Raw genomic sequence first — 26,981 nt, 5'->3', positions numbered from 1 at the left:
TTTTACAGTATTATTATTACAATCTCTGTTAAGTGTCCATGAAAGTCTCACTCTCAGAAAAGACACTGATCCGCTCTGTGTTTCATATATATCATGTTCTGCTACAGCTAAAGAAAAGCGGATGCATAGCAGTTTGTTAATATCTAGATCATTACAGATGTTCACGCTGCATTTTCAGTATTGAGAACCTCTTTACTACATGAGCTGCTTTTGAGCTTTGCTTTGCTTAATATTCATTATTATGTTTTCAAGTTGGTGTGTTAATGTTTTCTCAGAGTTTGTAGTTGTAATGTCACCTCACAAAGACGTACCAGACTATTTGTCTCTGCTGGGTTTTAGTCAATGACTTGATGCATCATACACATAGTCTACCCCAGAAAACATTTAAATAGTTGTTTGTGTTGCTGCTGCTCCAACCTCCCATGACAAAAAATAAAGTGACAAACTGTTACTTCCTGACACACTCATTTCAAACACACACACACACACACACCCACACACACACACACCTATGTACATTCGTAAGACCTAGCTACCTCGTCCCATTGCGCCGTGGTCCAGTCATGAGGCTTGGGAAGTCTCAGCAGCTTTCAACAGTGACAGATGTCAACATGGACACAAACTGACTACTCCAGTATGCGTTTGTGGAGCATTCAGACAGAGGCTTTAGTTCGGTTTCTCGGGCAGTGCTCAGGTTGGTCTGCTTAGTCTTATAAGCCTGCAGCTTTTTGGATTGGTTGCTCAAATGTAGCTTAGCAACAGTATTCATATATAGTATCATGTTTACAGTACGCACAAACAAATATACTGATAACAGATAACACATAACATTTAATTTATTAACTTGTATTTGATACCCCATAAAAGTTTTTTGGTGTACAATTTGAAAAAGAAACGTTAACAGTTAAAGGAAAATGAACAAACTATATATTGCTGACAGAGTTATGTTTACTGACAAAATCATGACACATACAGAGACACAAATAAGTGCCTAGAATAGTAACCTCTGAAAGAGGAAGGAAGTGATGTTTTGATGAAAGACCTGTTAACTGCAATCCTACTCAACAACAGTCTTAGTGTTAATTTGTCAGTGAAATGCTGGTGGTTTCATGAAGGTAGCAGCTGGAATACAGGAGCACAGTTGACTTTCTGATTAGAAACAGAAGGATTCAGTCATGTTACTGACAGGCGCTGGATGCATGCTAGTGGCTTTGATCCTGTACATTTCAGGTATGACTTCCTCTTTGCAACTATTTACAAAATGTTGATTAGCAGCAAACTAATGTAAATGTCCTGTCTTGTTGTTTGAGTGAAACTGTAAAAGAAAAAGAATATTTCAAAACTAAACTAAATATTATCGACAGGATTATAAAAAAGTAAAAGCTGACATTACTTTTAACAATCACCTGTTAAAATGATAGAAAATGTTCAGATGTTTGCTCATAAACTCTTTTGTTAAAGGGGTGAATGGAGAAGGAAAAAGCATCTGCGTTTTAAGAGGTTCTTCAGTGGATCTGCCCTGCCCAGCTCAAACTTACTCTTCAACTAGGAAGTGGTACACTATACAACGTGACGGTGACAGATCTGTTCAGAAAGAGCTCTTTGCAGATGAAACTCATGTGAGATTCAACACGTCTAACAAAGGTCTCCCCACTCTAACGATCAATTATGTGAGTGAGAAAGATGCAAAAGTTTACTGCTGCAGCAGCAACAAGAATGAACCAGACGCCTGCAACCAGAGAACAGTTCAGCTCATTGTTTCAGGTATGAAAGTTGTCAATAACCATTGTTTAAAGTAAGTCTAGTAAAAGTATTTAACATTTAAGATGAACCACCAGACCTGCAGGTAAAGGTGATTCCTGCCACAGAGGGACAGACAGTGATGCTGATGTGTAGCACCAGTTGTCCTCTGACTGAAAACCCTGCAGCCTACATCTGGTACAAGAACAGAGAGTTTCTCAGTGAGGACTGGTCTCCCTGGTACCAAGAGCTGGTCAGCAGTGAGGAAGCAGTCACATACTCCTGTGCTGTCAAAGGCTACGAGGATCTCAGAGCCCCTGAAGTCTCAGTGGGTGAGTCACAACAGCTACAAACCTCTGTTAAACACTTATTTTTACTGTTCACACTCTTTCTACACGTCTTTGGTTTTGTTCAGATTCAGTCACTCCGACCTGCTTCAGTGTGACCTACGCTGAAGGGAGAATGTGTTCTCATAACCAGACGTCAGTAGCTGAGTCCTGCTCCATCACATATCCCAGAGCTTACGGTAACGTTTACACCTGTCTGACCTTCAGACCTCTATTATAAACATTCTGTCTTTCTGCATGAGTCACACATTTAAGTTTATGTGTGACATGCCATTTCTTCAATATTACCTGAATGAGATTTATTGTTTTATCAACAGAAGTACATGTTCAAAGGACTTCAAATGAGTCATCAGTTGCAGTGTCCTGTACCACCAGCTGTCCAATGTCTGACCTTCAGACCGACTATAGGTGGTACCAGAACCGACAGCTCAGTGATAAAAGACAGAGTCAAGAGTTTTCAGTATCTCCTACGAAAAGTTTATCCTGTGCTGTAAAAGATCAAGACCATCTGCTGTCTCCTGAAGTCTGTGAGTATGAGTGCACCATCTGCTCTCACACATACATACTGTATCATACTGTATAAATACATGCTATGTAGTAACTCATGATGATATGTTGATAATATGTTGCTACTAGATGTCCCTTTAGTGTTCAGACCATAGACTGTATAAAGATGGAGATGGAACTGCTTCTCATTAGTGAAGCCAAGCAAGTAGAGCTCCCTCTGGTGTCTGGCTGCAGTATAGGTCATAGAATCCAACTCCTCCATGTTAGTGGGTGGGACCTAGGTGGTTCATATGTCAATGCATGTTCAAGTGTCATTTTTTTTTGCATATGTTTCACTTTACTTAGTTGATGATATAGAAACAGGATGTGACATAATGGTGACTGCCAACTGCTCCATAAAGAGGTCCTGTGTGACCGTGAGAGTGCAGCATTAATGAAACAAAAACGCCAGTGAGTCTGGAGGACATGTAGCCAGGTCATTGATGTCGTGGCTCCACTTTTGGACCGTACTGCACAGTTGAAACATGGCACCGCCCATATCCCAGGGAAAACAGCATCAGTTTGGCCAATGAAAGGAGGTGGGGACACACTGTTCAATACAGTCTATGCTTCAAACTGTCTATAGAGACAGACAGAGAAAACAGTGAACATCTAACACACACAATCTTTAAATAAACAGTTACCTACAATTATTTTATAACTACTGATAGTGTTTTGTGTATTTCAGGTCCAGATGAGGAGAACTGTCGGACTGTGAATTATATCAGCAGGAGAATCTGTGCTCTGAAAGGATCTTCAGTGAACATTTCCAGTAAATACTCTCATTCCCATAAGAAGAAGCCTAAGTCTAAATCATGGTATAAAGTAGAAACAAGTGGTGAGCAGCTGATTGAGGATGCAGATCGTGTGGTGTTTCATGATAACATGAAGACCCAACACGTTCTGACAATTAAAAACCTGAAGAAGGAGGACTCAGCAGAATACAAATTCAGACTCCAGGGAGATGATGAAGAAAGGAAACGGGATGATGTTCCTGGAGTCACTTTGGTTGTGATAGGTAATTCAGTACAATAAATAACAGTGTCTATGTCAGTATTTGTCTAACGAAGGTAACAGCAATGACTTATTGTTTGCTGTCTTAGTTTACATTCGACAGAAGACAAACTCAGAGTTATGAATTAAAATGTCTCCAATTTTCATCAAACAGTTAAACATTCGTTGAATCATTCACTAACAATGAGTTGCTCTGGGTCTTTTTAACATTTACTTCCTCCATCAATCTTTCAGGCCTCAAAGTGCGGCTGCGACCTAAAGTGGTGACAGAGGGTGGGAGAGTCTCTCTGACCTGTGGGACCAGCTGTCCTCTACCTACTAACACAAACTACATTTGGTATTTCAACAATCGACCTCTGAATCTCACAAACAACCAAAACAAACGCCTGTTTCTAGACCCAGTCAGCAGTCAGGATGCAGGAAACTACTCTTGTTGTATCAAAACTGGCACTAAAAGTACCTGCTCCGATGAAAAGACTCTCACCGTCCAGAGAACCACAGGAACATCAGCAGTCGCTACAGGAGTCGGTGTTGCTCTTTTGGTTTTGATACTTCTTGTTTTCATCTACTGGTTTAGGTGAGTAACTCTGTGCTCTGTTGCAGACCAGTTACATGTATTATCTGAATCAAGTATTCATTTACACTCATTTGTTCATAAGCAGAAAGAAGAAGAGGACTTCAGTTCAGGTTCCCACAACTGAAGCTAAAGACAATACGGCACAGGTAAAGACCCAAAATTCCTTTTTCAATAAGTGATCTCTCTCTCTCTCACTTTTAAATTAATCAAGTCAGTAATTTAATTCCTCACTTAAGTTACCTCCAAATCAGGGGTCTTCAATGCTTTTCAGGCCTAGAACCCCAAACTGATGGAGAGATTAAGTAGGAACCCCCCTACCTACTATATGTGCTCTATATTAAATTTGTCCCAGTGCTATTTATGAATATACATTATTATCATCATTTTGTATTCAATATTAATTGATCCCTTATCCCTTTACTAAAAAGAAATTTTAATTTGTGGGTGAAAATTCAAAAACATATATAAAAAATGTCTAACCAAGCAAAGATTTTGCGCTGGACCCATCGGGGTCCCCGAGCCACAGCTTGGGGGTCCGCAAAATAATTTGCCATAAATTGTTAAAGTTATGTCAGTTAATTACATGTGGGGACCGCAGCACCAATAAAACAAACATACTAAACCAATTATTCCCTCCTACATTAGCGTTGGGTCAATAAAAAGTCTGATATGACTGTGACGCCACGTAAATCTGTCACGAGTCACTCTCCCGTATCTGTCGCTTTACTCATGAGACACTTCTGGTACAGCTCCTGTGCTGCTTAGCATTTCTTGCTTGTGACAATGAACAAATATTTAAGTACATCCACTTCGAGTGATGCTAAGCCCAAAATGAAAAGTTTAAAACAAATAATTCCTATGGCGTCTGAAATCTTAAATGGTAGTAAACATTAATTGGCATGAGGAGTATGAGGGGAAAGTTTTAAGGGGTCCCAAGTTCCAAAACTTCTGAGAACCCCTGTCCTAGGTGTGACACGTTGTAGTAGACCTGTGCTCTAAATAATACCCATGACTCTCACAGCACCATTTAAAATCCAGACATGGCCATAAACTGTGTCTGTTATTGATCCCACAGTGAGGATTCTTCTTTTCTTTTTTTGCTGAGTGAGTTCATACTCTACCTTGAAATCTGGGAATCAAGAAACCACTTATTGTTATTGTAAATGCATCTGTACTGTTAATCTGCAAAAGATATAAAGACAATAAATGTCAACACATTTTGAGTAGAAAGTTGATGTGTGATAATTTAAATTAATATTCTTTCTTTCTTCATCAGTTAAACAATGGCCACAATGAGCCTTACTACAGCGAGATCCAGTTCACCGAGAACCAGACAGATAACATCCAGCCACGTCAGCTCAAGGGAGAGGAGCAAGCCACTTGTACTTTTGTCAGCTTTAGACCCAACACAAACCCTGAGTGAGCTTATTTTAGCACAACAACTTAAGAGACCCAGGAAATGACTGAGCTTTGCAGATGAAAGCAACATGCATTGATACATCTGTCAGTGAAGGAGACAGCTTTTTGAATGTATTTTACGCTTCTTTTGCTAAACAGAATTAAACTGATTTATGAAACGTCACACAGCAAAAACTTAAAGAGGTCATAAGACCAGAAAGACTTGCAGTGTTAAGAGTGAAACATGCTCTGGCTTGTATGTGTATTTTATTGTGGTCATAATTTCAAGTATAACATAAATAAAAATAGAAAAAAAAATGTTTTACATACACATCAACTGTTAAGAAAGACAGACTTTGTATTGGTACAATGGTTAAAATGGCAGAGAATTAAGACTTAAACCTAAAAATGGATATTGTTGAAACTGTTTAACAACAAAGTTGATCTTGATGCTACAAACATTTCTAGAGCCTCTTCCACCATTCACCATTTAGTTAGATTAAATTAATGACTTTTTTTTTGCTACATATCAAAATCAGATTTGTAGTCCACTACATTTTGATCCCATAAAGTTGTCTACTAGTCAACTACTAATAACTTTTTTCAACCAAATTTGATGTTTTTTACTGAGATTTATTTTTCATTTTTAAATGAACAAATCTAAGGTAGGGGTTGGCGATATGGCAAAAATATCATATCACGATTTTTTAAAAATAAAATCACGATTTCGATTTTATCACGATATTAAATTGAATCATGAAAAACAGACAATTTAGTCCAAAGAACCTTTCTTAACCGATTTTATTTTAAATAGTCGCAATTTTGCCTGCATGTGCAAACAATCAAGTTTAAGAGACGTGGCATGGCAGTGTTGTACAAGTATTTTCGGCTGGGCAGCTCTTACCGCGGGTCAACTACTGAAACCCTCGTTTTCTACCGTCTTGAACGGTACCAAATCTTTTGCAAGATAAAAGGTAACTGCTTCTGTTACCTCTTCCCATCGCTTGCTTGACTTGTCATACGGAGTGCCTTTGTTAAATGCCTGTGTTCATGATGACTGTTGTTTGGCATGCTTCCTCTTTAAATGGTTGAGCAGGTTCGTCGTGTTGCCACCCGACGTGGGAACCTGTTGTGTGCAAACTTTGCACAAAACATTTGCCTGCGCTTCATCAGTTGAGGAAAATCCAAACCTATTCCATATAATGGAAGTGGATTTTTTTTAGTGACCAACTCCGTTTGGATTTCAGCCTTGGCTCTCCATGCGGCTACCGCTACACACATAAACAAGGGGGCGGGTAAGAAAGCGCGTCATTGCCCGTAATTCGCTATGATTGGTCAGTCAGGTTGACGACGTAATACGTCTGGTGCGTCGGTGCATCAGCATAGAACTGCAATTTATAGAATGTGCCCTAGACGATCCCACGATCTCTGCAGTTCGACAGATCGTCTTCACGTTGTAATCGTTCACGATTTAATATCGTCATATCGCCCACCCCTAATCTAAGGTTAAACTTGATCAAATAAATCCCCAGAATAAATAATCCTAAAGAGAAGAAGGGCATGTAATGTTTTCAGCTATGTCTGACTACACTAAACTACCAGCATTGCAAAAACCTGTTGCTCAACTTCTTCAGCAGCACAATTTCCTTGTTTATGAGGGACCAATGTGGAAGTGTAATGCCATAACATATAGTACAGTTTAAACAGCTTAAACATATGACTATGCTTAAACTAACACACAAGGTCTTTTTGAGGTTGAGTGACTCTACCCAAAGTGCAGATAATAAAAACATTTACCCACATTAATGAAAGCGACCATGAATTTTGAGACACAGACACTAAATTCAATTAAATATTTCAGTAATGTTTCAAATTTCAATACTTTTCTGACAACAAACAACTAGAAGATTGAAAAGATTGCTCCGTGATTTGTTTTTTGTTTGCAAAATTTAACCTATTACAGTCTTACATGGAGCTATAATACTAATATAATACAGTAATATACAGTAGAGCAACTGCACATCAACTGTACACTGTTTGTTCTTGTATGTAGTTACTGGGCTGTATCAACCAATAATGTAATAATGGTCAGTAATGTAATACCTGCCAATAACGTAATAAGTTTGGCCATTTCAAATGTATAAAGCCAATAATGTAATAACTTGCCAATAATGTAATAAAGTTTTTGAGCCAGTAAGGTAGTAACATTTTGCCAATAATGTAATAAGTTATTATGTTATTGGAACAGCATTAAAATAATCCTTTGAAATGTAATAACTGTAGCCGATTATGTAATAATACATAAGCAAGACTGCATTTCTTGGAAATAAAATATTTTTTTGTAGTTTCTGTGCAGTTTGCTCATAAAAATAGTTGATTGCATAGTCATCATATTCATTCATCAAGGGTATGTATCATGCAGCACTCTCCTTAAATATGGTTGTAAGAGCCAATTTGAGAATTATTTGTTGTACAACATCTATATTTAGAATTTTGTTCATTTTCTTAGTGTGTTTGCTCGGTGTTAGATGAGAATGTAACAACTGGAGCTGATAAGGTAATAATATATGTATCATCGATACATTATTTTCTGGATAGAACACGCACACACACACACACACACACACACACACACACACACACACACACACACACACACACACCTATACGGGATGGCTTAGAGGGGCAATTATGAGTTGATTGGGTTTTATTTCTTAATTCTTATTCCTTAATTCTGTGCAGAGACCAGTTAGAAATGTTGCATGCGCAAAGGGAAATATTTTCAGCAGTACTCGCATTTGACCACTAGATGGCAGTGGTATAGAATTCCGTCAGCTAGCAAAGCCATTGATGACTAGATGATTACATACCTTAACTGTGTGCAAACGTCCATACTTCAAACATGTGGAAGGGTAAATAATTAACTGATTCACTACGGTTAACACCTTTAATTTTGTAGAATCCATGCATTCTTTTGTATGAATACAAGTTGTTGCAAGGAAATATCTGCTATAATAAGACAGCTGAATGAGCTGAGGTTTATACCTTAACATTGTGCCTGTGTTTGTGATACAACTCTTTGCAGGTCACTGTTTAACAGTTGAAAGGGTAATAACTTTGTCTTTAACACATTGTAGGTATTTTACAGAGCATCTTTATCTCTCTACATCATTTCGGAATGCAGAGACATGACAGACAATGTCTGATGAGACTACGTATGTCATATTCAAGACACTAAAGGGGGGATTTAATGTTCCTGTAGCTGAGAGATCCAAGACCCAGCGCTCTGCATTATTAGCTGTGGTGGAATAGACAGCATTATGCCTCAGTGAGGTGGTCGTCAATTACATTAATGAAATTGGTACCAGAAAGTCTACTATCTCTGCAGTTGTAAATAAGGCTCTTGATAAAACAAAAGGTTCTGGTGTAGAATATTAACATATACCTTCAGGACAGTACTGGGTTTCGCGAGCAAGTGTGAAAGACATCTTGGACAGATCAAGATGTTACCAGCTCCACAGCAACATTCAGAACGACCCTCACAAAATCTATCATGGCCAAAGCAGTCGACACCAGTAGACCTTGTTGACATGGCTAAATGGAGGTCAGGTATAGTTGAGTCACATAGAGGTACGTCCTGACTGTATAGATGTGTTTAGTAGATATGTATGGCTAAGACCACTGTAAGGTAACACAGTGCGGATTGCTAGACACTTGAAGACATTTGACAATGAGCATGGTCTACCAAAAGTCATACAGCATGACAAGGGAAGGAGTTCAAAGTTGCTGTAATGAAAATATGGAGTCCTTACAAGTAAAACTCATTCAGAGCTCTCCATACCGTCCCCCCATTTACCACCAGGTAAAGTGGAGAGAAGCACCGTGTCTAAGGAAAAAAATGATGTATGACTTAGTCGATATCAAGAAGGAGGAGTGAACTGGGTTCAGCATTTGCCAATTTATGCAAAGATAATGAATGAAGACCAAAGAGTTTTCAGTGGATTCCCTTCAGATTTATTAGGAAGACAAGTCATGCATGTCCAATTGACTTAACTCTTCCAAGAAAAGAACACTGCCCACCAGGCAACAAAACACAGCCCATCCAAAAGAAGAGGCTTTGTTTGATGTGACCGAAACAGGATCAGAAAAGGGCACAAAAAGCAACGCACCTCTGCATACACTGACATAATCAGTCCGGGAAGTTTAGAGTCTCTGTGTACAGGCTATGTGATAATGTCTTGGTCAGGGCCAAGAGTGGCCATCACAGAGTCTCACAGAAACAATCTGTGATACCAGGGGTTGTTGTGGCAAGAAACCTTAATTTGCACAAATACAAGGTTGAGTTTCAAATGCCAAATAGCCCCACTCCAACACAAAAGTGGTTCTCAGTTTCTGATGTGACCAGTATGACAAGACTAGAAGAAAAGCAACGCTCAAAGTCTCAGCCCAAATCAGTTCAACAAATGAACCTGCAAATACCTTACTCACATGAGGACAGATTGGAAGAGTTTGATTCCTCAAAGCTGAACATTCGCTTTGACCCAATCCCTGATGGCAACTGCCAGTTTGCTGCAATTTCTGACCAATTGGCCACTATTGGAATTTTCCGTTCTGCAGAAACATTGCATCAAGAAATAGTTGCCGACCTAACACTTGATCCATATGGAGTGGATACGACACCCCTTTTGGAGTATGTTGAGGGGACATGTTTACAGAGGATGGCACAACAGGGTACATACGGTGACCACCTAACTCTTCAGAGAGCATCCCAGATTTTTAATGTTCAGTTCCTTATTGTGTCGACTCTTGCTTTGGATTCCACCTCTGTAATATCACCATCTGGTGCTTACTGTGAAAACCTGCCTCTTTTGGTACTTGGACATTTTGCTGACAGGGACAGGAGGAACATTATGTAAGTTTAGAAGTACCTGTTCTGACTTACATTCAGGCCATTCAGGAGGCAGAGATGCATAGAGTGTCCCAACCTGCCCCTCTGTCTGACACTGAACTTTGTGCTCTATATGATGCCGAACCTGCCTCTATGCCTGTGGCCAAACCTGCCCTGCCTGATGATGAACCCCGGCCTTCTGTCTGAGCCTGAACCAGGGTTTCCACCTAATGCTGATGGTCAGTCTCTAGCTAACCCTTTCCTTGACATGGTTGAGGATGCTGGCAATGAGCATGAAGTTCAATACCTACCTTCAGAGATCTTATCAAGAATCATTGAATTTTCTCTCAAGCAAGATATGTCAATTTAATCGAGTCTCACTCTTATTCCGTGAACTGTCAGCACTATTTCATCCCAACCTATACATAAGAGAATCACTTGCAGGGAGCCTACAACTGGACAAAGAAGATAACTGTTCCATTAGTGTTATGAAGCTCTACAAGGCTGCTGGACGCAGCAGTGGTCTAAGCTCACGAATAAAAAAGTTATTTGGCAATGACAGACGATGGATGAAAGCCTGGATTCTTTTTGGTGATGTAGCTTTTGGACAATACAAAGTAAAGGACATTTACTGGAAGAAGTAATGCCAATTTTATTTTGTTGTTTGTTTGTTTTTATGATGTTTTTCCCTCAGTTCAACTCAACACTATTTACATTTCTAAATGAGTTCATGTTCTGTGTTGTATGTTGAGGTTAAGCGCCATTATAGTGCCATTCCCATTGTTTAAATACAGTTTTGAGTTTTAAGTGAGAACTGAATCGTTTTCCCTTGAGAAATGTATGAAAAATGTTCATAATTAAACGTTTTCCAAGAATTAAATGTGGCAAATTCATTTGACAATGAAACATCCAACACTGACCTGAAATTCTGAACTTACATATCTAAACAAATAAACACAATTTTAAATATAGATGTTGTACAACAAATAATTCTCAAATTGGCTCTTACAACCATATTTAAGGAGAGAGAGTGCTGCATAATACATACCCTTGATGAATGAATATGACGACTATGCCATCCACTATATCTACTGTATTTCTGATGAGCAAACTGCACAAAATGTACAAAAAATATTTTGTTTACAAGAAATGCAGTCCTATTTATGTATTATTACATTATCAGCTACAGTTATTACATTTCAAAGGATTCTTTAATGCTGAGCCAATAACGTAATAACCAGCCAATAACGTAATAATTTATTACATTATTTGCAAAATGTTACTACCTTACTGGCTCAAAAACTTTATTACATTATTGACAAGTTATTACATTATTGGCTTTATTTGCAATGGTCAAAATTATTACGTTACTGGCAGGTATTAAATTATTGGCCATTATTACATTATCGGTTACTACACTGGGATAATGAAATAGTCTTCATGACTAATCACTGAGGTAAAGATTCTTCTTTGTCAAAGAATGATTCATGTTTTCAGCAGAAACAAAACAGGAACTTACAGTTTTAAAACATCGTAGACAGTCGGACTGTTCATGAATATATTGTGCACTTAAACAAAGTAAATGAAATAAAATCATCATCATCACATACACAGATCAGCCACAACATTGAAACTGACAGGAGAAATAAATTAATTCATGTGGATGTTATTTAGACGTCTACCCTTCCCTGTTCACATTCTCTGATGAGCCACAACTGTTTAAGAGGCACAAGGGAGACCTGCACAACGTTAGGGAGGTGGTCATCATGCTATATGTATACATGGTGGGTGTAAGTGAGTGCAAAAAATACAAGAAGTGAGGTCATGTAGGTTAAAAAACAAGAAGAAAAAAAAAACATTTGTGAGGAAGTTTTCAGGTTTTGGTTCCAAAGCTGACAAGTCAGTGACTGTTAACCAAAGGTCACTTCTTTCCTTCACACTCTTCGTTCTGCCAAAGTGAACTGGACTACAGTCACGTCTTTGGCAGAAAACGGATGTATGTTTCTGTGTTTTGCTGTGTACATGTCAGGTAATATAAATGCTTTTCATCATAAACTGAAAAAAGGGAAAGAGTCCGACAGTTGTGTAGGGAAATCCTGAAAATCCTGCACCCTACATCTACAGAGGATCGACTGAGCTGTCAATGAATGAATAAATCACTTAATACCTAAATATACACTCGCCATGAAAAATTAAGGCAGTTCTGAAGGCCAAAGGCGGTCTAACCTTTTTACTAGCGAGGTGTACCTAATAAAATTAGTGTTTATTTAAGTAAAAAAAATATTTACTCATTTATTTATTTATTTACAGCATATATATGTAGGTATTTTTCATTTATTTCTGTATTTTATTTTTAGTTGGCAGAGTTGGTCCTCCATATGGGCGAAGGCCTCCAATATGGCTGCTTATTTTAAGTTGAGGAAGTCTTTATTTTTTTTTCTATCACCTATATGAAACATTAAGTCACATGTGAAGTGGTTAGCACAGCCACCAGCAAGAGTGAATCATTTATTTGTTTTGTAAGACAGCAACACAAGGATAGACATTTTACTGAAGAAAAAAAAAAGTACCATGACAATTTCACTGTTACTGTTACAGTCAGGAGAAAAGACACTGATCCGTTCTGTGTTTCATATATATCATGTTCTGCTACAGCTAAAGAAAAGTGGATGCATAGCAGTTCGTTAATATCTAGATCATTACAGATGTTCACGCTATATTTTCAGTATTGAGAACCTCTTTACTACATGAGCTGCTTTTGAGCTTTGCTTTGCTTAATATTCATTATTACGTTTTCAAGTTGATGTGTTAATGTTTTGTCAGAGTTTCTAGTTGTAATGTCCCCTCACAAAGACGTACCAGACTATTTGTCTCTGTTGGGTTTTAGTCAATGACTTGATGCATCATACACATAGTCTACCCCTGAAAACATTTAAATAGTTGTTTGTGTTGCTGCTGCTCCAACCTCCCATGACAAAAAATAAAGTGACAAACTGTTACTTCCTGATACACTCATTTCACACACACACCTATGTACATTCGTAAGACCTAGCTACCTCGTCCCATTGCGCCGTGGTCCAGTCGTGAGGCTTGAGAAGTCTCAGCAGCTTTCAACAGTGACAGATGTCAACATGGACACAAACTGACTACTCCAGTATGCGTTTGTGGAGCATTCAGACAGAGACTTTAGTTCGGTTTCTCGGGCAGTGCTCAGGTTGGTCTGCTTAGTCTTATAAGCCTGCAGCTTTTTGGATTGGTTGCTCAAATGTAGCTTAGCAACAGTATTCATATATAGTATCATGTTTACAGTACGCACAAACAAATATACTGATAACAGATAACACATAACATTAATTTATTAACTTGTATTTGATACCCATAAAGTTTTGGTGTACAATTTGAAAAAGAAACGTTAACAGTTAAAGGAAAATGAACAAACTATATATTGCTGACAGAGTTATATTTACTGACAAAATCATAACACATACAGAGACACAAATAAGTGCCTAGAATAGTAACCTCTGAGGGAGGAAGGAAGTGATGTTTTGATGAAAGACCTGCTAACTGCAATCCTACTCACCAACAGTCTTACTGTTAATTTGTCAGTGAACTGCTGGTGGTTTCATGAAGGTAGCAGCTGGAATACAGGAGCACAGTTGACTTTCTGATTAGAAACAGAAGGATTCAGTCATGTTACTGACAGGCGCTGGATGCATGCTAGTGGCTTTGATCCTGTACATTTCAGGTATGACTTCCTCTTTGCAACTATTTACAAAATGTTGATTAGCTGCAAACTAATGTAAATGTCCTGTCTTGTTGTTTGAGTCAAACTGTAAAAGAAAAAGAATATTTCAAAACTAAACTAAATATTATCGACAGGATTATAAAAAAGTAAAAGCTGACATTACTTTTAACAATCACCTGTTAAAATGATAGAAAATGTTCAGATGTTTGCTCATAAATTCTTTTGTTAAAGGTGTGAATGGAGAAGAAAAAAAAATCTGCGTTTTAAGAGGTTCTTCAGTGGATCTGCCCTGCCCAGCTCAAACTTACTCTTCAACTAGGAAGTGGTACACTATACAATATGACGGTGACAGATACGTTCAGAAAGAGCTCTTTGCAGATGAAACTCATGTGAGATTCAACACGTTTAACAAAGGTCGCCCCACTCTAACAATCAATTATGTGAGTGAGAAAGATGCAAAAGTTTACTGCTGCAGCAGCAACAAGAATGAACAGGCGCCTGCAACCAGAGAACAGTTCAGCTCATTGTTTCAGGTATGAAAGTTGTCAATAACCATTGTTTAAAGTAAGTTTAATTAAAGTATTTAACATTTAAGATGAACCACCAGACCTGCAGGTAACGGTGATTCCTGCCACAGAGGGACAGACAGTGATGCTGATGTGTAGCAGCAGTTGTGCTCCGACTGAAAACCCTGCACCCTACATCTGGTACAAGAACAGAGAGTTTCTCTCTGAGGACTGGTCTCCCTGGTACCAAGCTGGTCACAGTGAGGAAGCAGTCACATACCCTGTGCTGTCAAAGGCTACGAGGATCTCAGAGCCCCTGAAGTCTCAGTGGGTGAGTCACAACAGCTACAAACCTCTGTTAAACACTTATTTTTACTGTTCACACTCTTTCTACACAGTAAAATCAACATACCCAAATTAACACTGTAAGAGTTGATCTTAACACTTTTAAAGTGTCTATATGGGTCCACACCTCTGAGTGTTAATTGGTACCTTTACACTAAGTTAGTGTAAATTTGACTCTTGTAGTTAAATTTAACACTGCCTAACACCAACCAGTTTAACACTTTTATGTAGTGTTAGCAATTAACTCTCTCAGAGGACTATTTCTTAACTACACAAGTGTTACCCCAAACACTTAAAGGTGTCAATATAATTCTATATAATCCTACAAAAAATACTTGGAAATAACCTTTACTAAAATAAAAAGGTAGTCATGTTGGCAGTTCAAAACACTTATTTTCAAACTGGCACCACAAATATTAGAACATGCAACAGTAAGGCACAGTGTAGCGTTAGCACCACTTTAGCACACTAGCTAGCAACTCCGAACCATTAGCATCATCTTACCACGTTTTATATATCTGGTTACAAAGTGCATGACTCGTCTCACTCAGACAAAACGTCAAGTCAAACGTACCGTTTACTGCCGTTACTCACTTTCTATGTTACAGTGATCCAGACATGCATGCTAACAATGCTAACCTGTAGCTCATTAAGCAGGTGTTCGGCTGGTTAGTAACAGCGCAACGAGTGAAGAAGCCCAAAGAGTAATTCAACTCTTGTCAATTTGCTGTGTACACGTCTTTGGTTTTGTTCAGATTCAGTCACTCCGACCTGCTTCAGTGTGACCTACGCTGAAGGGAGAATGTGTTCTCATAACCAGACATCAGTAGCTGAGTCCTGCTCCATCACATATCCCAGAGCTTACGGTAACGTTTACACCCGTCTGACATTCAGACCTCTATTATAAACATTCTGTCTTTCTGCAAGAGTCACACATTTAAGTTTATGTGTGACATGCCATTTCTTCAATATTACCTGAATGAGATTTATTGTTTTCCAACAGAAGTAAATGTTCGAAGAATTTCAAATGAGTCATCAGTTGCAGTGTCCTGTACCACCAGCTGTCCAATGTCTGACCTTCAGACCGACTATAGGTGGTACCAGAACCGACAGCTCAGTAATACAAGAAAGAGTCAAGAGTTTTCAGTATCTCCTACAAAAGGTTTATCCTGTGCTGTAAAAGATCAAGACCATCTGCTGTCTCCTGAAGTCTGTGAGTATGAGTGCACCATCTGCTCTGACACATACATACTGTATAAATACATGCTATGAAGTAACTCATGATGATATGTTGATAATATGTTGCTACTAGATGTCCCTTTAGTGTTCAGACCAAAGACTGTATAAAGATGGAGATGGAACTGCTTCTCATTAGTGAAGCCGAACAAGTAGAGCTCCCCCTGGTGTCTGGCTGCAGTGTAGGTCATAGAATCCAACTCCTCCATGTTAGTGGGCGGGACCTAGGTGTTAATATAATGTCAATGCATGTTCAAGTGTCAATTTTTTCAGCATATGTTTCACTTTACTTAGTTGACGCTATAGAAACAGGATGTGACATAATGGTGACTGCCAACTGCTCCGTAAAGAGGTCCTGTGTGACCGTGAGAGTGAAGCATTAATGAAACAAAAACGCGAGTGAGTCTGGAGGACATGTAGTCAGGTCATTGATGTCGTGACTCCACTTTCGGACCATACTGCACAGTCATAACATGGCACCGCTCGTATCCCCGAGAAAATAGCATCAGTTTGGCCAATGCAAGGAAGTGGGGACACACTGTTCAATGCAGTCTATGCTTCAAACTGTCTATAGAGACAGACAGAGAAAAACAGTGAACATCTAACACACACAATCTTTAAATAAACAGTTACCTACAATTATTTTATAACTACTGATAGTGTTTTCTGTATTTCAGGTCCAGATGAGGAGAACTGTTGGACTGTGAATTATATCAGCAGGAGAATCTGTGCTCTGAAAGGATCTTCAGTGAACATTTCCAGTAAATACTCTCATCCCCACAAGAAGAAGCCTAAGTCTAAATCATGGTATAAAGTAGAAACAAGTGGTGAGCAGCTGATTGAGGATGCCGGTCGTGTGGTGTTTCATGACAACATGAAGAACCAACACGTCCTGACAATTAAAAACCTGAAGAAGGAGGACTCAGCAGAATACAAATTCAGACTCCAGGGAGATGATGAAGAAAGGAAACGTGATGATGTTCCTGGAGTCACTTTGGTTGTGACAGGTAATTCAGTACAATAAATAACAGTGTCTATGTCAGTATTTGTCTAATGAATGTAACAGCAATGACTTATTGTTTGCTGTCTTAGTTTTCATTCGACAGAAGACAAACTCAGAGTTATGAATTAAAATGTCTCCAATTTTCATCAAACAGTTAAACATTCGTTGAATCATTAACTAAGAATGAGTTGCTCTGGGTCTTTTTAACATTTACTTCCTCCATCAATCTCTCAGGTGCCAAAGTGCGGCTGCGACCTGCAGTGGTGACAGAGGGTGGGAGAGTCTCTCTGACCTGTGGGACCAGCTGTCCTCTACCTACTAACACAAACTACATTTGGTACTTCAACAATCGACCTCTGAATCTCACAAACAACCAAAACAAACGCCTGTTTCTAGACCCAGTCAGCAGTCAGGATGCAGGAAACTACTCTTGTTGTATCAAAACTGGCACTAAAAGTACCAGCTCCGATGAAAAGACTCTCACCGTCCAGAGAACCACAGGAACATCAGCAGTCGCTACAGGAGTCGGTGTTGCTCTTTTGGTTTTGATACTTGTTGTTTTCATCTACTGGTTTAGGTGAGTAACTCTGTGCTCTGTTGCAGACCAGTTACGTTTATTATCTGAATCAAGTATTCATTTACACTCATTCGTTCATAAGCAGAAAGAAGAAGAGGACTTCAGTTCAGGTTCCCACAACTGAAGCTAAAGACAATACGGCACAGGTAAAGACCAAAAAATCCTTTTTCAATAAGTGATCTGTCTCTCTCTCTTTTAAATTAATCAAGTCAGTAATTTAATTCCTCACTTAAGTTACCTCCAAATCAGGGGTCTTCAATGCTTTTCAGGCCTAGAACCCCAAACTGATGGAGAGATTAAGTAGGAACCCCCCTACCTACTATATGTGCTCTATATTAAATTTGGCCCAGTGCTATTTATGAATATACATTATCATCATCATTTTGCATTCAATATCAATTGATCCCTTATCCCTTTACTAAAAAGAAATTTTAATTTGTGGGTGAAAATTTAAAAACATATATAAAAATGTCTAACCAAGCAAAGATTTTGCGCTGGACCCATCAGGCCCCCCCGAGCCACAGCTTGGGGTCCGCAAAATAATTTGCCATAAATTGTTAAAGTTATGTCAGTTAATTACATGTGGGGACTGCTGCACCAATAAAACAAACATACTAAACCAATTATTCCCTCCTACATTAGCGTTGGGTCAATAAAAAGTCTGATATGACTGTGACGCCACGTAAATCTGTCACGAGTCACTCTCCAGTATCTGTCGCTTTACTCATGAGACACTTCTGGTACAGCTCCTGTGCTGCTTAGCATTTCTTGCTTGCACCAATGAACAAATATTTCAGTACGTCCACTTCGAGTGATGCTAAGCCCAAAATGAAAAGTTTAAAACAAATAATTCCTATGGCGTCTGAAACATTAATTGGCGTGAGGAGTATGAGGGGAAAGTTTTAAGGGGTCCCGAGCTCCAAAACGTTTGAGAACCCCTGTCCTAGGTGTGACACGTTGTAGTAGACCTGTGCTCTAAATAATACCCATGACTCTCACAGTAGCATTTAAAATCCAGACATGGCCATAAACTGTGTCTGTTATTGATCCCACAGTGAGGATTCTTCTTTTCTTTTTTTGCTGAGTGAGGTCATACTCTACCTTGAAATCTGTGAATCAAGAAACCACTTATTGTTATTGTAAATGCATCTGTACTGTTAATCTGCAAAAGATATAAAGACAATAAATGTCAACACATTTTGAGTAGAAAGTTGATGTGTGATAACTTAAATTAATATTCTTTCTTTCTTCATCAGTTAAACAATGGCCACAATGAGCCTTACTACAGCGAGATCCAGTTCACCAAGAACCAGACAGATAACATCCAGCCATGTCAGCTCAAGGGAGAGGAGCAAGCCACTTATACTGTTGTCAGCTTTAGACCCAACACAAACCCTGAGTGAGCTTATTTTAGCACAACAACTTAAGAGACCCAGGAAAGGACTGAGCTTTGCAGATGAAAGCAACATGCATTGATACATCTGTCAGTGTAGGAGACAGCTTTTTGAATGTATTTTACGCTTCTTTTGCTAAACAGAATTAAACTGATTTATGAAACGTCACACAGCAAAAACTTAAAGAGGTCATAAGACCAGAAAGACTTGCAGTGTTAAGAGTGAAACATGCTCTGACTTGTATGTGTATTTTATTGTGGTCATAATTTCAAGTATAACATAAATAAAAATAGAAAAAAATAATGTTTTACATACACATCAGCTGTTGATCACTGAGATTTTTTTCATTTTTAAATGAATAAATCTAAGGTAGGGGTGGGTGATATGGCAAAAATAACATATCACGATTTTTTATAAATAAAATCACGATTTCGATTTTATCACGACATTAAATTGAATAATAAACAACAGACAATTTAGTCCAAAGAACCTCTCTTAACCGATTTTATTTTAAATAGTCGCAGTTTTGCCTGCATGTGTAAACAATCAAGTTTGTGGCATGGCAGTGTTGTACAAGTATTTTCGGCTGGGCAGCTCTTACCGCGGGTCAACTACTGAACCCCTCTTTTCTACCGTCTTGAACGGTACCACATCTTTTGCAAGATAAAAGGTAACTGCTTCTGTTACCTCTTCCCATCGCTTGCTTGACTTGTCATACGGAGTGCCTTGGTTAAATGCCTGTGTTCATGATGACTGTTGTTTGGGATGCTTCCTCTTTAAATGGTTGAGCAGGTTCGTCGTGTTGCCACCCGACGTGGGAACCTGTTGTGTGCAAACTTTACCAAAACATTTGCCTGCGCTTCATCAGTTGAGGAAAATCCAAACCTATTCCATATAATGGAAGTGGATTTTTTTTAGTGACCAACTCTGTTTGGATTTCAACATTGGCTCTCCATGCGGCTACCGCTACACACATAAACAAGGGGGCGGGTAAGAAAGCGGGTCACTGCCCGTAATTCGCTTTGATTGGTCGGTCAGGTTGACGACGTAATACGTCTGGTGCGTCGGTGCATCAGCATAGAACTGCAATTTATAGAATGTGCCCTAGACGATCCCACGATCTCTGCAGTTCGACAGATCGTCTTCACGTGTAATCGTTCACGATTTAATATCGTCACATCGCCCACCCCTAATCTAAGGTTAAACTTGATCAAATAAATCCCCAGAATAAATAATCCTAAAGAGAAGAAGGGCATGTAATGTTTTCAGCTATGTCTAACTACACTAAACTACCAGCATTGCTCAACTTCTTCAGCAGCACAATTTCCTTGTTTATGAGGGACCAATGTGGAAGTGTAATGCCATACCAGTAAAGTTTAAACAGTTACATATGACTGTGCTTAAACTAACACACAAGGTCTTTTTGAGGTTGAGTGACTCTACCCAAAGTGCAGATAATAAAAACATTTACCCACATTAATGAAAGCAACCATGATTTTTGAGACACAGACACTAAATTCAATTAAATATTTCAATAATGTTTCAAATTTCAACAACTAGAAGATTGAAAAGATTGCTCCGTGATTTGTTTTTTGTTTGCAAAATTTAACCTATCACAGTCTTACATGGAGCTATAATACTAATATAATACAGTAATATACAGGAGAGCAACTGCACATCAACTGTACAGTGTTTGTTCTTGTATGTAGTTACTGGGCTGTATCAACCAATAATGTAATAATGGTCAGTAAGTAATACCTGCCAATAACGTAATAATTTTGGCCATTTCAAATGTATAAAGCCAATAACGTAATAACTTGCCAATAATGTAATAAAGTTTTTGAGCCAGTAAGGTAGTAACATTTTGCCAATAATGTAATAAGTTATTACGTTATTGGCTGATTATTATGTTATTGGCACAGCATTAAAATAATCCTTTGAAATGTAATAACTGTAATCGATAATGTAATAATACATAAGCAAGACTGCATTTCTTGGAAATTAAATATTTTTTTGTAGTTTCTGTGCAGTTTGCTCATAAAAATAGTTGATTGCATAGTCATCATATTCATTCATCAAGGGTATGTATCATGCAGCACTCTCCTTAAATATGGTTGTTAAGAGCTAATTTGAGAATTATTTGTTGTACAACATCTATATTTAGAATTTTGTTCATTTTCTTAGTGTTTTTGCTCGGTGTTAGATAAAAATGTAACAACTGGAGCTGATAAGGTATTAATATATGTATCATCGATACATTATTTTCTGGATAGAACACACACACACACACAAACACACACACACACATACACACACACCTATACGGGATGGCTTAGAAGGGCAATTATGAGTTGATTGGGTTTTATTTCTTAATTCTTATTCCTTAATTCTGTGCAGAGACCAGTTAGAAATATTGCATGCACAAAGGGAAATATTTTCAGCAGTACTCGCATTTGACCACTAGATGGCAGTGGTATAGCTAATTCACGTCAAGCTAGCAAAGCCATGTGACTGACTAGACTGATTAGACATACCTTAACTGTGTGCAAACGTCCATACTTCAAACATGTGGAAGGGTAAATAATTAACTGATTCACTACGGTTAACACCTTTAATTTTCTAGAATCCTTGTTGATACATTCTTATATAATTGAGAATCATTAACATTAACAGAGGAATAGCTAGGCTAATAAGATGTACAGGTATAGATTTATATCTCAGTACATATTGTTGCAGTTGCATTCTTTTGTATGAATACAAGTTGTTGCAAGGAAATATCTGCTATAATAAGACAGCTGAATGAGCTGAGGTTTATACCTTAACATTGTGCCTGTGTGTTGTATACAAACTCTTTGCAGGTCACTGTTTAAAGTTGAAAAAGGTAATAACTTTGTCTTTAACACCATTGCAGGTATTTTACAAGCAGTCTTTATCCTCTCCTACATCATTTCGGAATGCAGAGGACATGGACACAGACAAATGTCTGATGAGACCTACGATGTCATATTCAAGACACTAAAGGGGGGATTTAATGTTCCTGTAGCAGAGAGATCCAAGACCCAGCGCTCTGCACTTATTCAGCTGTGGTGGAATAGACAGCATTATGCCCTCAGTGAGGATGGTCAGTCAATTACATTTAATGGAAAATTGGTACCCAGAAAGTCTACTATCTCTGCAGTTGTAAATAAGGCTCTTGATAAAACAAAAGGTTCTGGTGTAAGAAAATTAAACATATACCTTCAGGAACAGTACTTGGGTTTCAGCCGAGTAAGTGTGAAAGACATCTTGGACAGATCAAGATGTTACCAGCTCCACAAGGCAACATTCCAGAACGAACCCTCACCAAAATCTATCATGGCCAAAGCAGTCGACACCAGGTAGACCTTGTTGACATGGCTAAATGGAGGGTCAGGTATAGTTGAGTCACATATAGGTACATCCTGACTGTAATAGATGTGTTTAGTAGATATGTATGGCTAAGACCACTGAAAGGTAAACACAGTGCGGAGATTGCTAGACACCTTGAAGACATTTACAATGAGCATGGTCTACCAAAAGTCATACAGCATGACCAAGGGAAGGAGTTCAAAGTTGCTGTAAGAAAACTTATGGAGTCCTTACAAGTAAAACTCATTCAGAGCTCTCCATACCGTCCCCACCACTTTACCACCAGGGTAAAGTGGAGAGAAGCCACCGTGTCCTAAGGAAAAAAATGATGTATGACTTAGTCCGATATCAAGAAGGAGGAGTGAACTGGGTTCAGCATTTGCCAATTTATGCAAAGATAATGAATGAAGACCCAAAAGAAGTTTTCAGTTGGATGTCCCCTTTTCAGATTTATTATGGAAGACAAAGTCATGCATTGTCCAATTGCTTAACTTCTTCCCAAGAAAAAGAACACTGCCCACCAGGCAACAAAACACAGCCCATCCAAAAGAAGAGGCGTTTGTTTGATGATGAACGAAACAGGATCAGAAAAGGGCACAAAAAGCAACGCACCGCTGCATACACCGACAGAATCAGTCTGGGAAGTTTAAAGTCTCTGTGTACAGGCTATGTGATAATGTATTGGTCAGGGCCAAGAGTGGCCATCACAGAGTCTCACAGAAACAATTTGTGATACCAGGTGTTGTTGCGGCAAGAAACCTTAATTTGCACAAATACAAGGTTGAGTTTCAAATGCCAAATAGCCCCACTCCAACACAAAAGTGGTTCTCAGTTTCTGATGTGACCAGTATGACAAGACTAGAAGAAAAGCAACGCTCAAAGTCTCAGCCCAAATCAGTTCAACAAATGAACCTGCGAATACCTTACTCACATGAGGACAGATTGGAAGAGTTTGAATCCTCAAACCTGAACATTCGCTTTTTACCCGATCCCTGATGGCAACTGCCAGTTTGCTGCAATTTCTGACCAATTGGCCACTATTGGAATTTTCCGTTCTGCAGAAACATTGCGTCAAGAAATAGTTGCCGACCTAACACTTGATCCATATGGAGTGGATACGACACCCCTTTTGGAGTATGTTGAGGGGACATGGGGGGAATATTTACAGAGGATGGCACAACAGGGTACATACGGTGACCACCTAACTCTTCACGGAGCATCCCAGATTTTTAATGATCAGTTCCTTATTGTGTCGACTCTTGCTTTGGATTCCACCTCTGTCATATCACCATCTGGTGCTTTCTGTGAAAACCTGCCTCTTTTGCTACTTGGACATTTTGCTGACAGGGACAGTGGGAACATTATGTAAGTTTAGAAGTACCTATTCCAACTTACATTCAGGCCATTCAGGAGGCAGAGATGCATAGAGTGTCCCAACCTGCCCCTCTGTCTGACACTGAACTTCATGCTCTGTCTGATGCCGAACCTGCCTCTATGCCGGTGGCCAAACCTGCCCTGCCTGATGATGAACCCGGCCTTCTGTCTGAGCCTGAACCAGGGTTTCTACCTAATGCTGATGGTCAGTCTCTAGCTAACCCTTTCCTTGACATGGTTGAGGATGCTGGCAATGAGCATGAAGTTCAATACCTACCTTCAGAGATCTTATCAAGAATCATTGAATTTTCTCTCAAGCAAGATATGTCAATTTAATCGAGTCTCACTCTTATTCCGTGAACTGTCAGCACTATTTCATCCCAACCTATACATAAGAGAATCAGTTGCAGGGAGCCTACAACTGGACAAAGATGATAACTGTTCCATTAGTGTTATGAAGCTCTACAAGGCTGCTGGACGCAGCAGTGGTCTAAGCTCACGAATAAAACAGTTGGATGAAAGCCTGGATTCTTTTTGGTGATGTAGCTTTTGGGCAATGCAAAGTAAAGGACATTTACTGGAAGAAGTAATGCCAATTTTATTTTGTTGTTTGTTTGCTTTTATGATGTTTTTCCCTCAGTTCAACTCAACACTATTTACATTTCTAAATGAGTTCATGTTCTGTGTTGTATGTTGAGGTTAAGTGCCATTATAGTGCCATTCCCATTGTTTAAATACAGTTTTGAGTTTTAAGTGAGAACTGAATCGTTTTCCCTTGAGAAATGTATGAAAAAAGTTCATAATTAAACGTTTTCCAAGAAATAAATGTGGCAAATTCATTTGACAATGAAACATCCAACACTGACCTGAAATTCTGAACTTACATATCTAAACAAATAAACACAATTTTAAATACAGATTTTGTACAACAAAAAATTCTCAAATTGGCTCTTACAACCATATTTAAGGAGAGAGAGTGCTGCATAATACATACCCTTGAAGAATGAATATGACGACTATGCCATCCACTATATCTACTGTATTTCTGATGAGCAAACTGCACAAAATGTACAAAAAATATTTTGTTTACAAGAAATGCGGTCCTATTTATGTATTATTACATTATCGGCTACAGTTATTACATTTCAAAGGATTCTTTAATGCTGAGCCAATAACGTAATAACCAGCCAATAACGTAATAATTTATTACATTATTGGCAAAATGTTACTACCTTACTGGCTCAAAAACTTTATTACATTATTGGCAAGTTATTACATTATTGGCTTTATTACATTTGCAATGGTCAAAATTATTACGTTATTGGCAGGTATTAAATTATTGGCCATTATTACATTATCGGTTACTGCACTGGGCTAATGAAATAGTCTTCATGAATTATCACTGAGGTAAAGATTCTTCTTTGTCAAGAGAATGATTCATGTTTTCAGCAGAAACAAAACAGGAACTTACAGTTTTAAAACATCATAGACAGTCGAACTGTTCATGAATATATTGTGCACTTAAACAAAGTAAATGAAATAAAATCATCATTATCACACACACAGATCAGCCACAACATTGAAACAAATGACAGGAGAAATAAATTAATTCATGTGGATGTTATTTAGACGTCTACCCTTCCCTGTTCACATTCTCTGATGAGCCACAACTGTTTAGGAGGCACAAGGGAGACCTGCACAACGTTAGGGAGGTGGTCATCATGTTATATGTATACATGGTGGGTGTAAGTGAGTGCAAAAAATACAAGAAGCTCATGTAGGTTAAAAAAAAAAGAAAAGAAAAAACATTTGTGAGGAACTTTTCAGGTTTTGGTTTCAAAGCTGACAAGTCAGTGACTGTTAACCAAAGGTCACTTCTTTCCTTCACACTCTTCGTTCTGCCAAAGTGAACTGGACTACAGTCATGTTTCTGTGTTTTACTGTGTACATGTCAGGTAATATTTATACATTTCATCATAAACTGAAAAAAGGGAAAGAGTCCGACAGTTGTGTAGGGAAATCCTGAAAATCCTGCACCCTACATCTACAGAGGATCGACTTTGAGCTGTCAATGAATGAATAAATCACTTAATACCTAAATATACACACACAACGAAATATTAACGCAGTTCTTAATAAAATGAGTGTTTATTTAAGTATTAAGAGTATTTACTCATTTATTCATTTATTTATGGCATATATCTGTAGGTATTTTTCATTTATTTCTGTATTTTATTTTTAGTTGGCAGAGTTGGTCCTCCATATGGGTGAAGGCCTCCAATATGGCTGCTTATTTTAAGTTGAGGAAGTCTTTATTTTTATTTTCTATCTCCTATATGAAACATTAAGTCATATGTGAAGTGGTTAGCACAGCCACCAGCAAGAGCGAATCATTCATTTGTTTTGTAAGACAGCAACACAAGGATAGACATTTTACTGAAGAAAAAAAAAAAGTACCATGACAATTTCACTCTTACTGTGACAGTCAGGAGAAAAGACACTGATCCGTTCTGTGTTTCATATATATCATGTTCTGCTACAGCTAAAGAAAAGTGGATGCATAGCAGTTCGTTAATATCTAGATCATTACAGATGTTCACACTATATTTTAAGTATTGAGAACCTCTTTACTACATGAGCTGCTTTTGAGCCTTGCTTTGCTTAAAATTCATTATTACGTTTTCAAGTTGGTGTGTTAATGTTTTGTCAGAGTTTCTAGTTGTAATGTCCCCTCACAAAGACGTACCTGACTATTTGTCTCTGCTGGGTTTTAGTCAATGACTTGATGCATCACATAGTCTACCCCCATTTAAATAGTTGTTTGTGTTGCTGCTGCTCCAACCTCCCATGACGAAAAATAAAATGACAAAATGTTACTTCCTGACACACTCATTTCACACACAC

At 38.4% G+C, this 26,981-nt stretch overlaps 2 protein-coding genes and 1 long non-coding RNA gene across 4 annotated transcripts; all 3 read left to right on the top strand.

The window, feature by feature from the left end:
- Positions 1 to 1,099: 1,099 nt before the first annotated feature.
- Positions 1,100 to 17,469, top strand: LOC125003442. Its single transcript, XM_047577399.1, has 7 exons — positions 1,100 to 1,230; positions 1,462 to 1,764; positions 1,839 to 2,072; positions 2,156 to 2,266; positions 16,110 to 16,319; positions 17,020 to 17,349; positions 17,435 to 17,469. Exons 1-7 carry the CDS (start codon positions 1,176 to 1,178, stop codon positions 17,467 to 17,469), a joined length of 1,278 nt encoding a protein of 425 aa, XP_047433355.1. The 5' UTR covers positions 1,100 to 1,175.
- Positions 3,425 to 6,133, top strand: LOC125001473 (carcinoembryonic antigen-related cell adhesion molecule 21-like). 2 transcript variants are annotated; one of them, XM_047577240.1, is made up of 4 exons: positions 3,425 to 3,651; positions 3,882 to 4,224; positions 4,307 to 4,370; positions 5,501 to 6,133. In XM_047577240.1, the coding sequence occupies exons 1-4, from the start codon at positions 3,519 to 3,521 to the stop codon at positions 5,645 to 5,647; spliced, it is 687 nt and encodes a 228-aa protein (XP_047433196.1). In that variant the 5' UTR covers positions 3,425 to 3,518; the 3' UTR covers positions 5,648 to 6,133. The 2 variants fall into 2 exon arrangements, with proteins under 2 accessions (XP_047433196.1, XP_047433197.1); XM_047577241.1 differs by having other exon boundaries at positions 3,429 to 3,651; positions 4,310 to 4,370.
- Positions 17,470 to 17,889: 420 nt separating the features above from the next.
- On the top strand, positions 17,890 to 19,495 carry LOC125001499. The gene is made up of 3 exons (XR_007111694.1): positions 17,890 to 17,922; positions 18,008 to 18,068; positions 19,179 to 19,495. It is a non-coding gene; the product is annotated as an uncharacterized LOC125001499 (long non-coding RNA).
- The last annotated feature ends 7,486 nt before the right edge of the window (positions 19,496 to 26,981 follow it).

Source organism: Mugil cephalus, chromosome 2 (genome assembly GCF_022458985.1).
Source record: "Mugil cephalus isolate CIBA_MC_2020 chromosome 2, CIBA_Mcephalus_1.1, whole genome shotgun sequence".
In the NCBI taxonomy this organism is placed as follows: Eukaryota; Metazoa; Chordata; class Actinopteri; order Mugiliformes; family Mugilidae; genus Mugil; species Mugil cephalus.
Note: the sequence above shows the minus strand (reverse complement) of the source record. Positions and strands in the feature narration are given on the sequence as shown.

What these genes read in the sequence shown, in the direction of transcription:
- LOC125003442 (XM_047577399.1), top strand. Translation starts at nt 1,176, where the DNA reads ATGTTACTGACAGGCGCTGGATGCATGCTAGTGGCTTTGATCCTGTAC. An exon ending in AGCCCCTGAAGTCTCAGTGG is followed by an intron (nt 2,073 to 2,155) that starts GTGAGTCACAAC and finishes GGTTTTGTTCAG; the next exon opens with ATTCAGTCACTCCGACCTGC. An exon ending in CACATATCCCAGAGCTTACG is followed by an intron (nt 2,267 to 16,109) that starts GTAACGTTTACA and finishes GTTTTCCAACAG; the next exon opens with AAGTAAATGTTCGAAGAATT.
- LOC125001473 (XM_047577240.1), top strand. Translation starts at nt 3,519, where the DNA reads ATGAAGACCCAACACGTTCTGACAATTAAAAACCTGAAGAAGGAGGAC. An exon ending in AGTCACTTTGGTTGTGATAG is followed by an intron (nt 3,652 to 3,881) that starts GTAATTCAGTAC and finishes TCAATCTTTCAG; the next exon opens with GCCTCAAAGTGCGGCTGCGA. An exon ending in CTAAAGACAATACGGCACAG is followed by an intron (nt 4,371 to 5,500) that starts GTAAAGACCCAA and finishes TTTCTTCATCAG; the next exon opens with TTAAACAATGGCCACAATGA.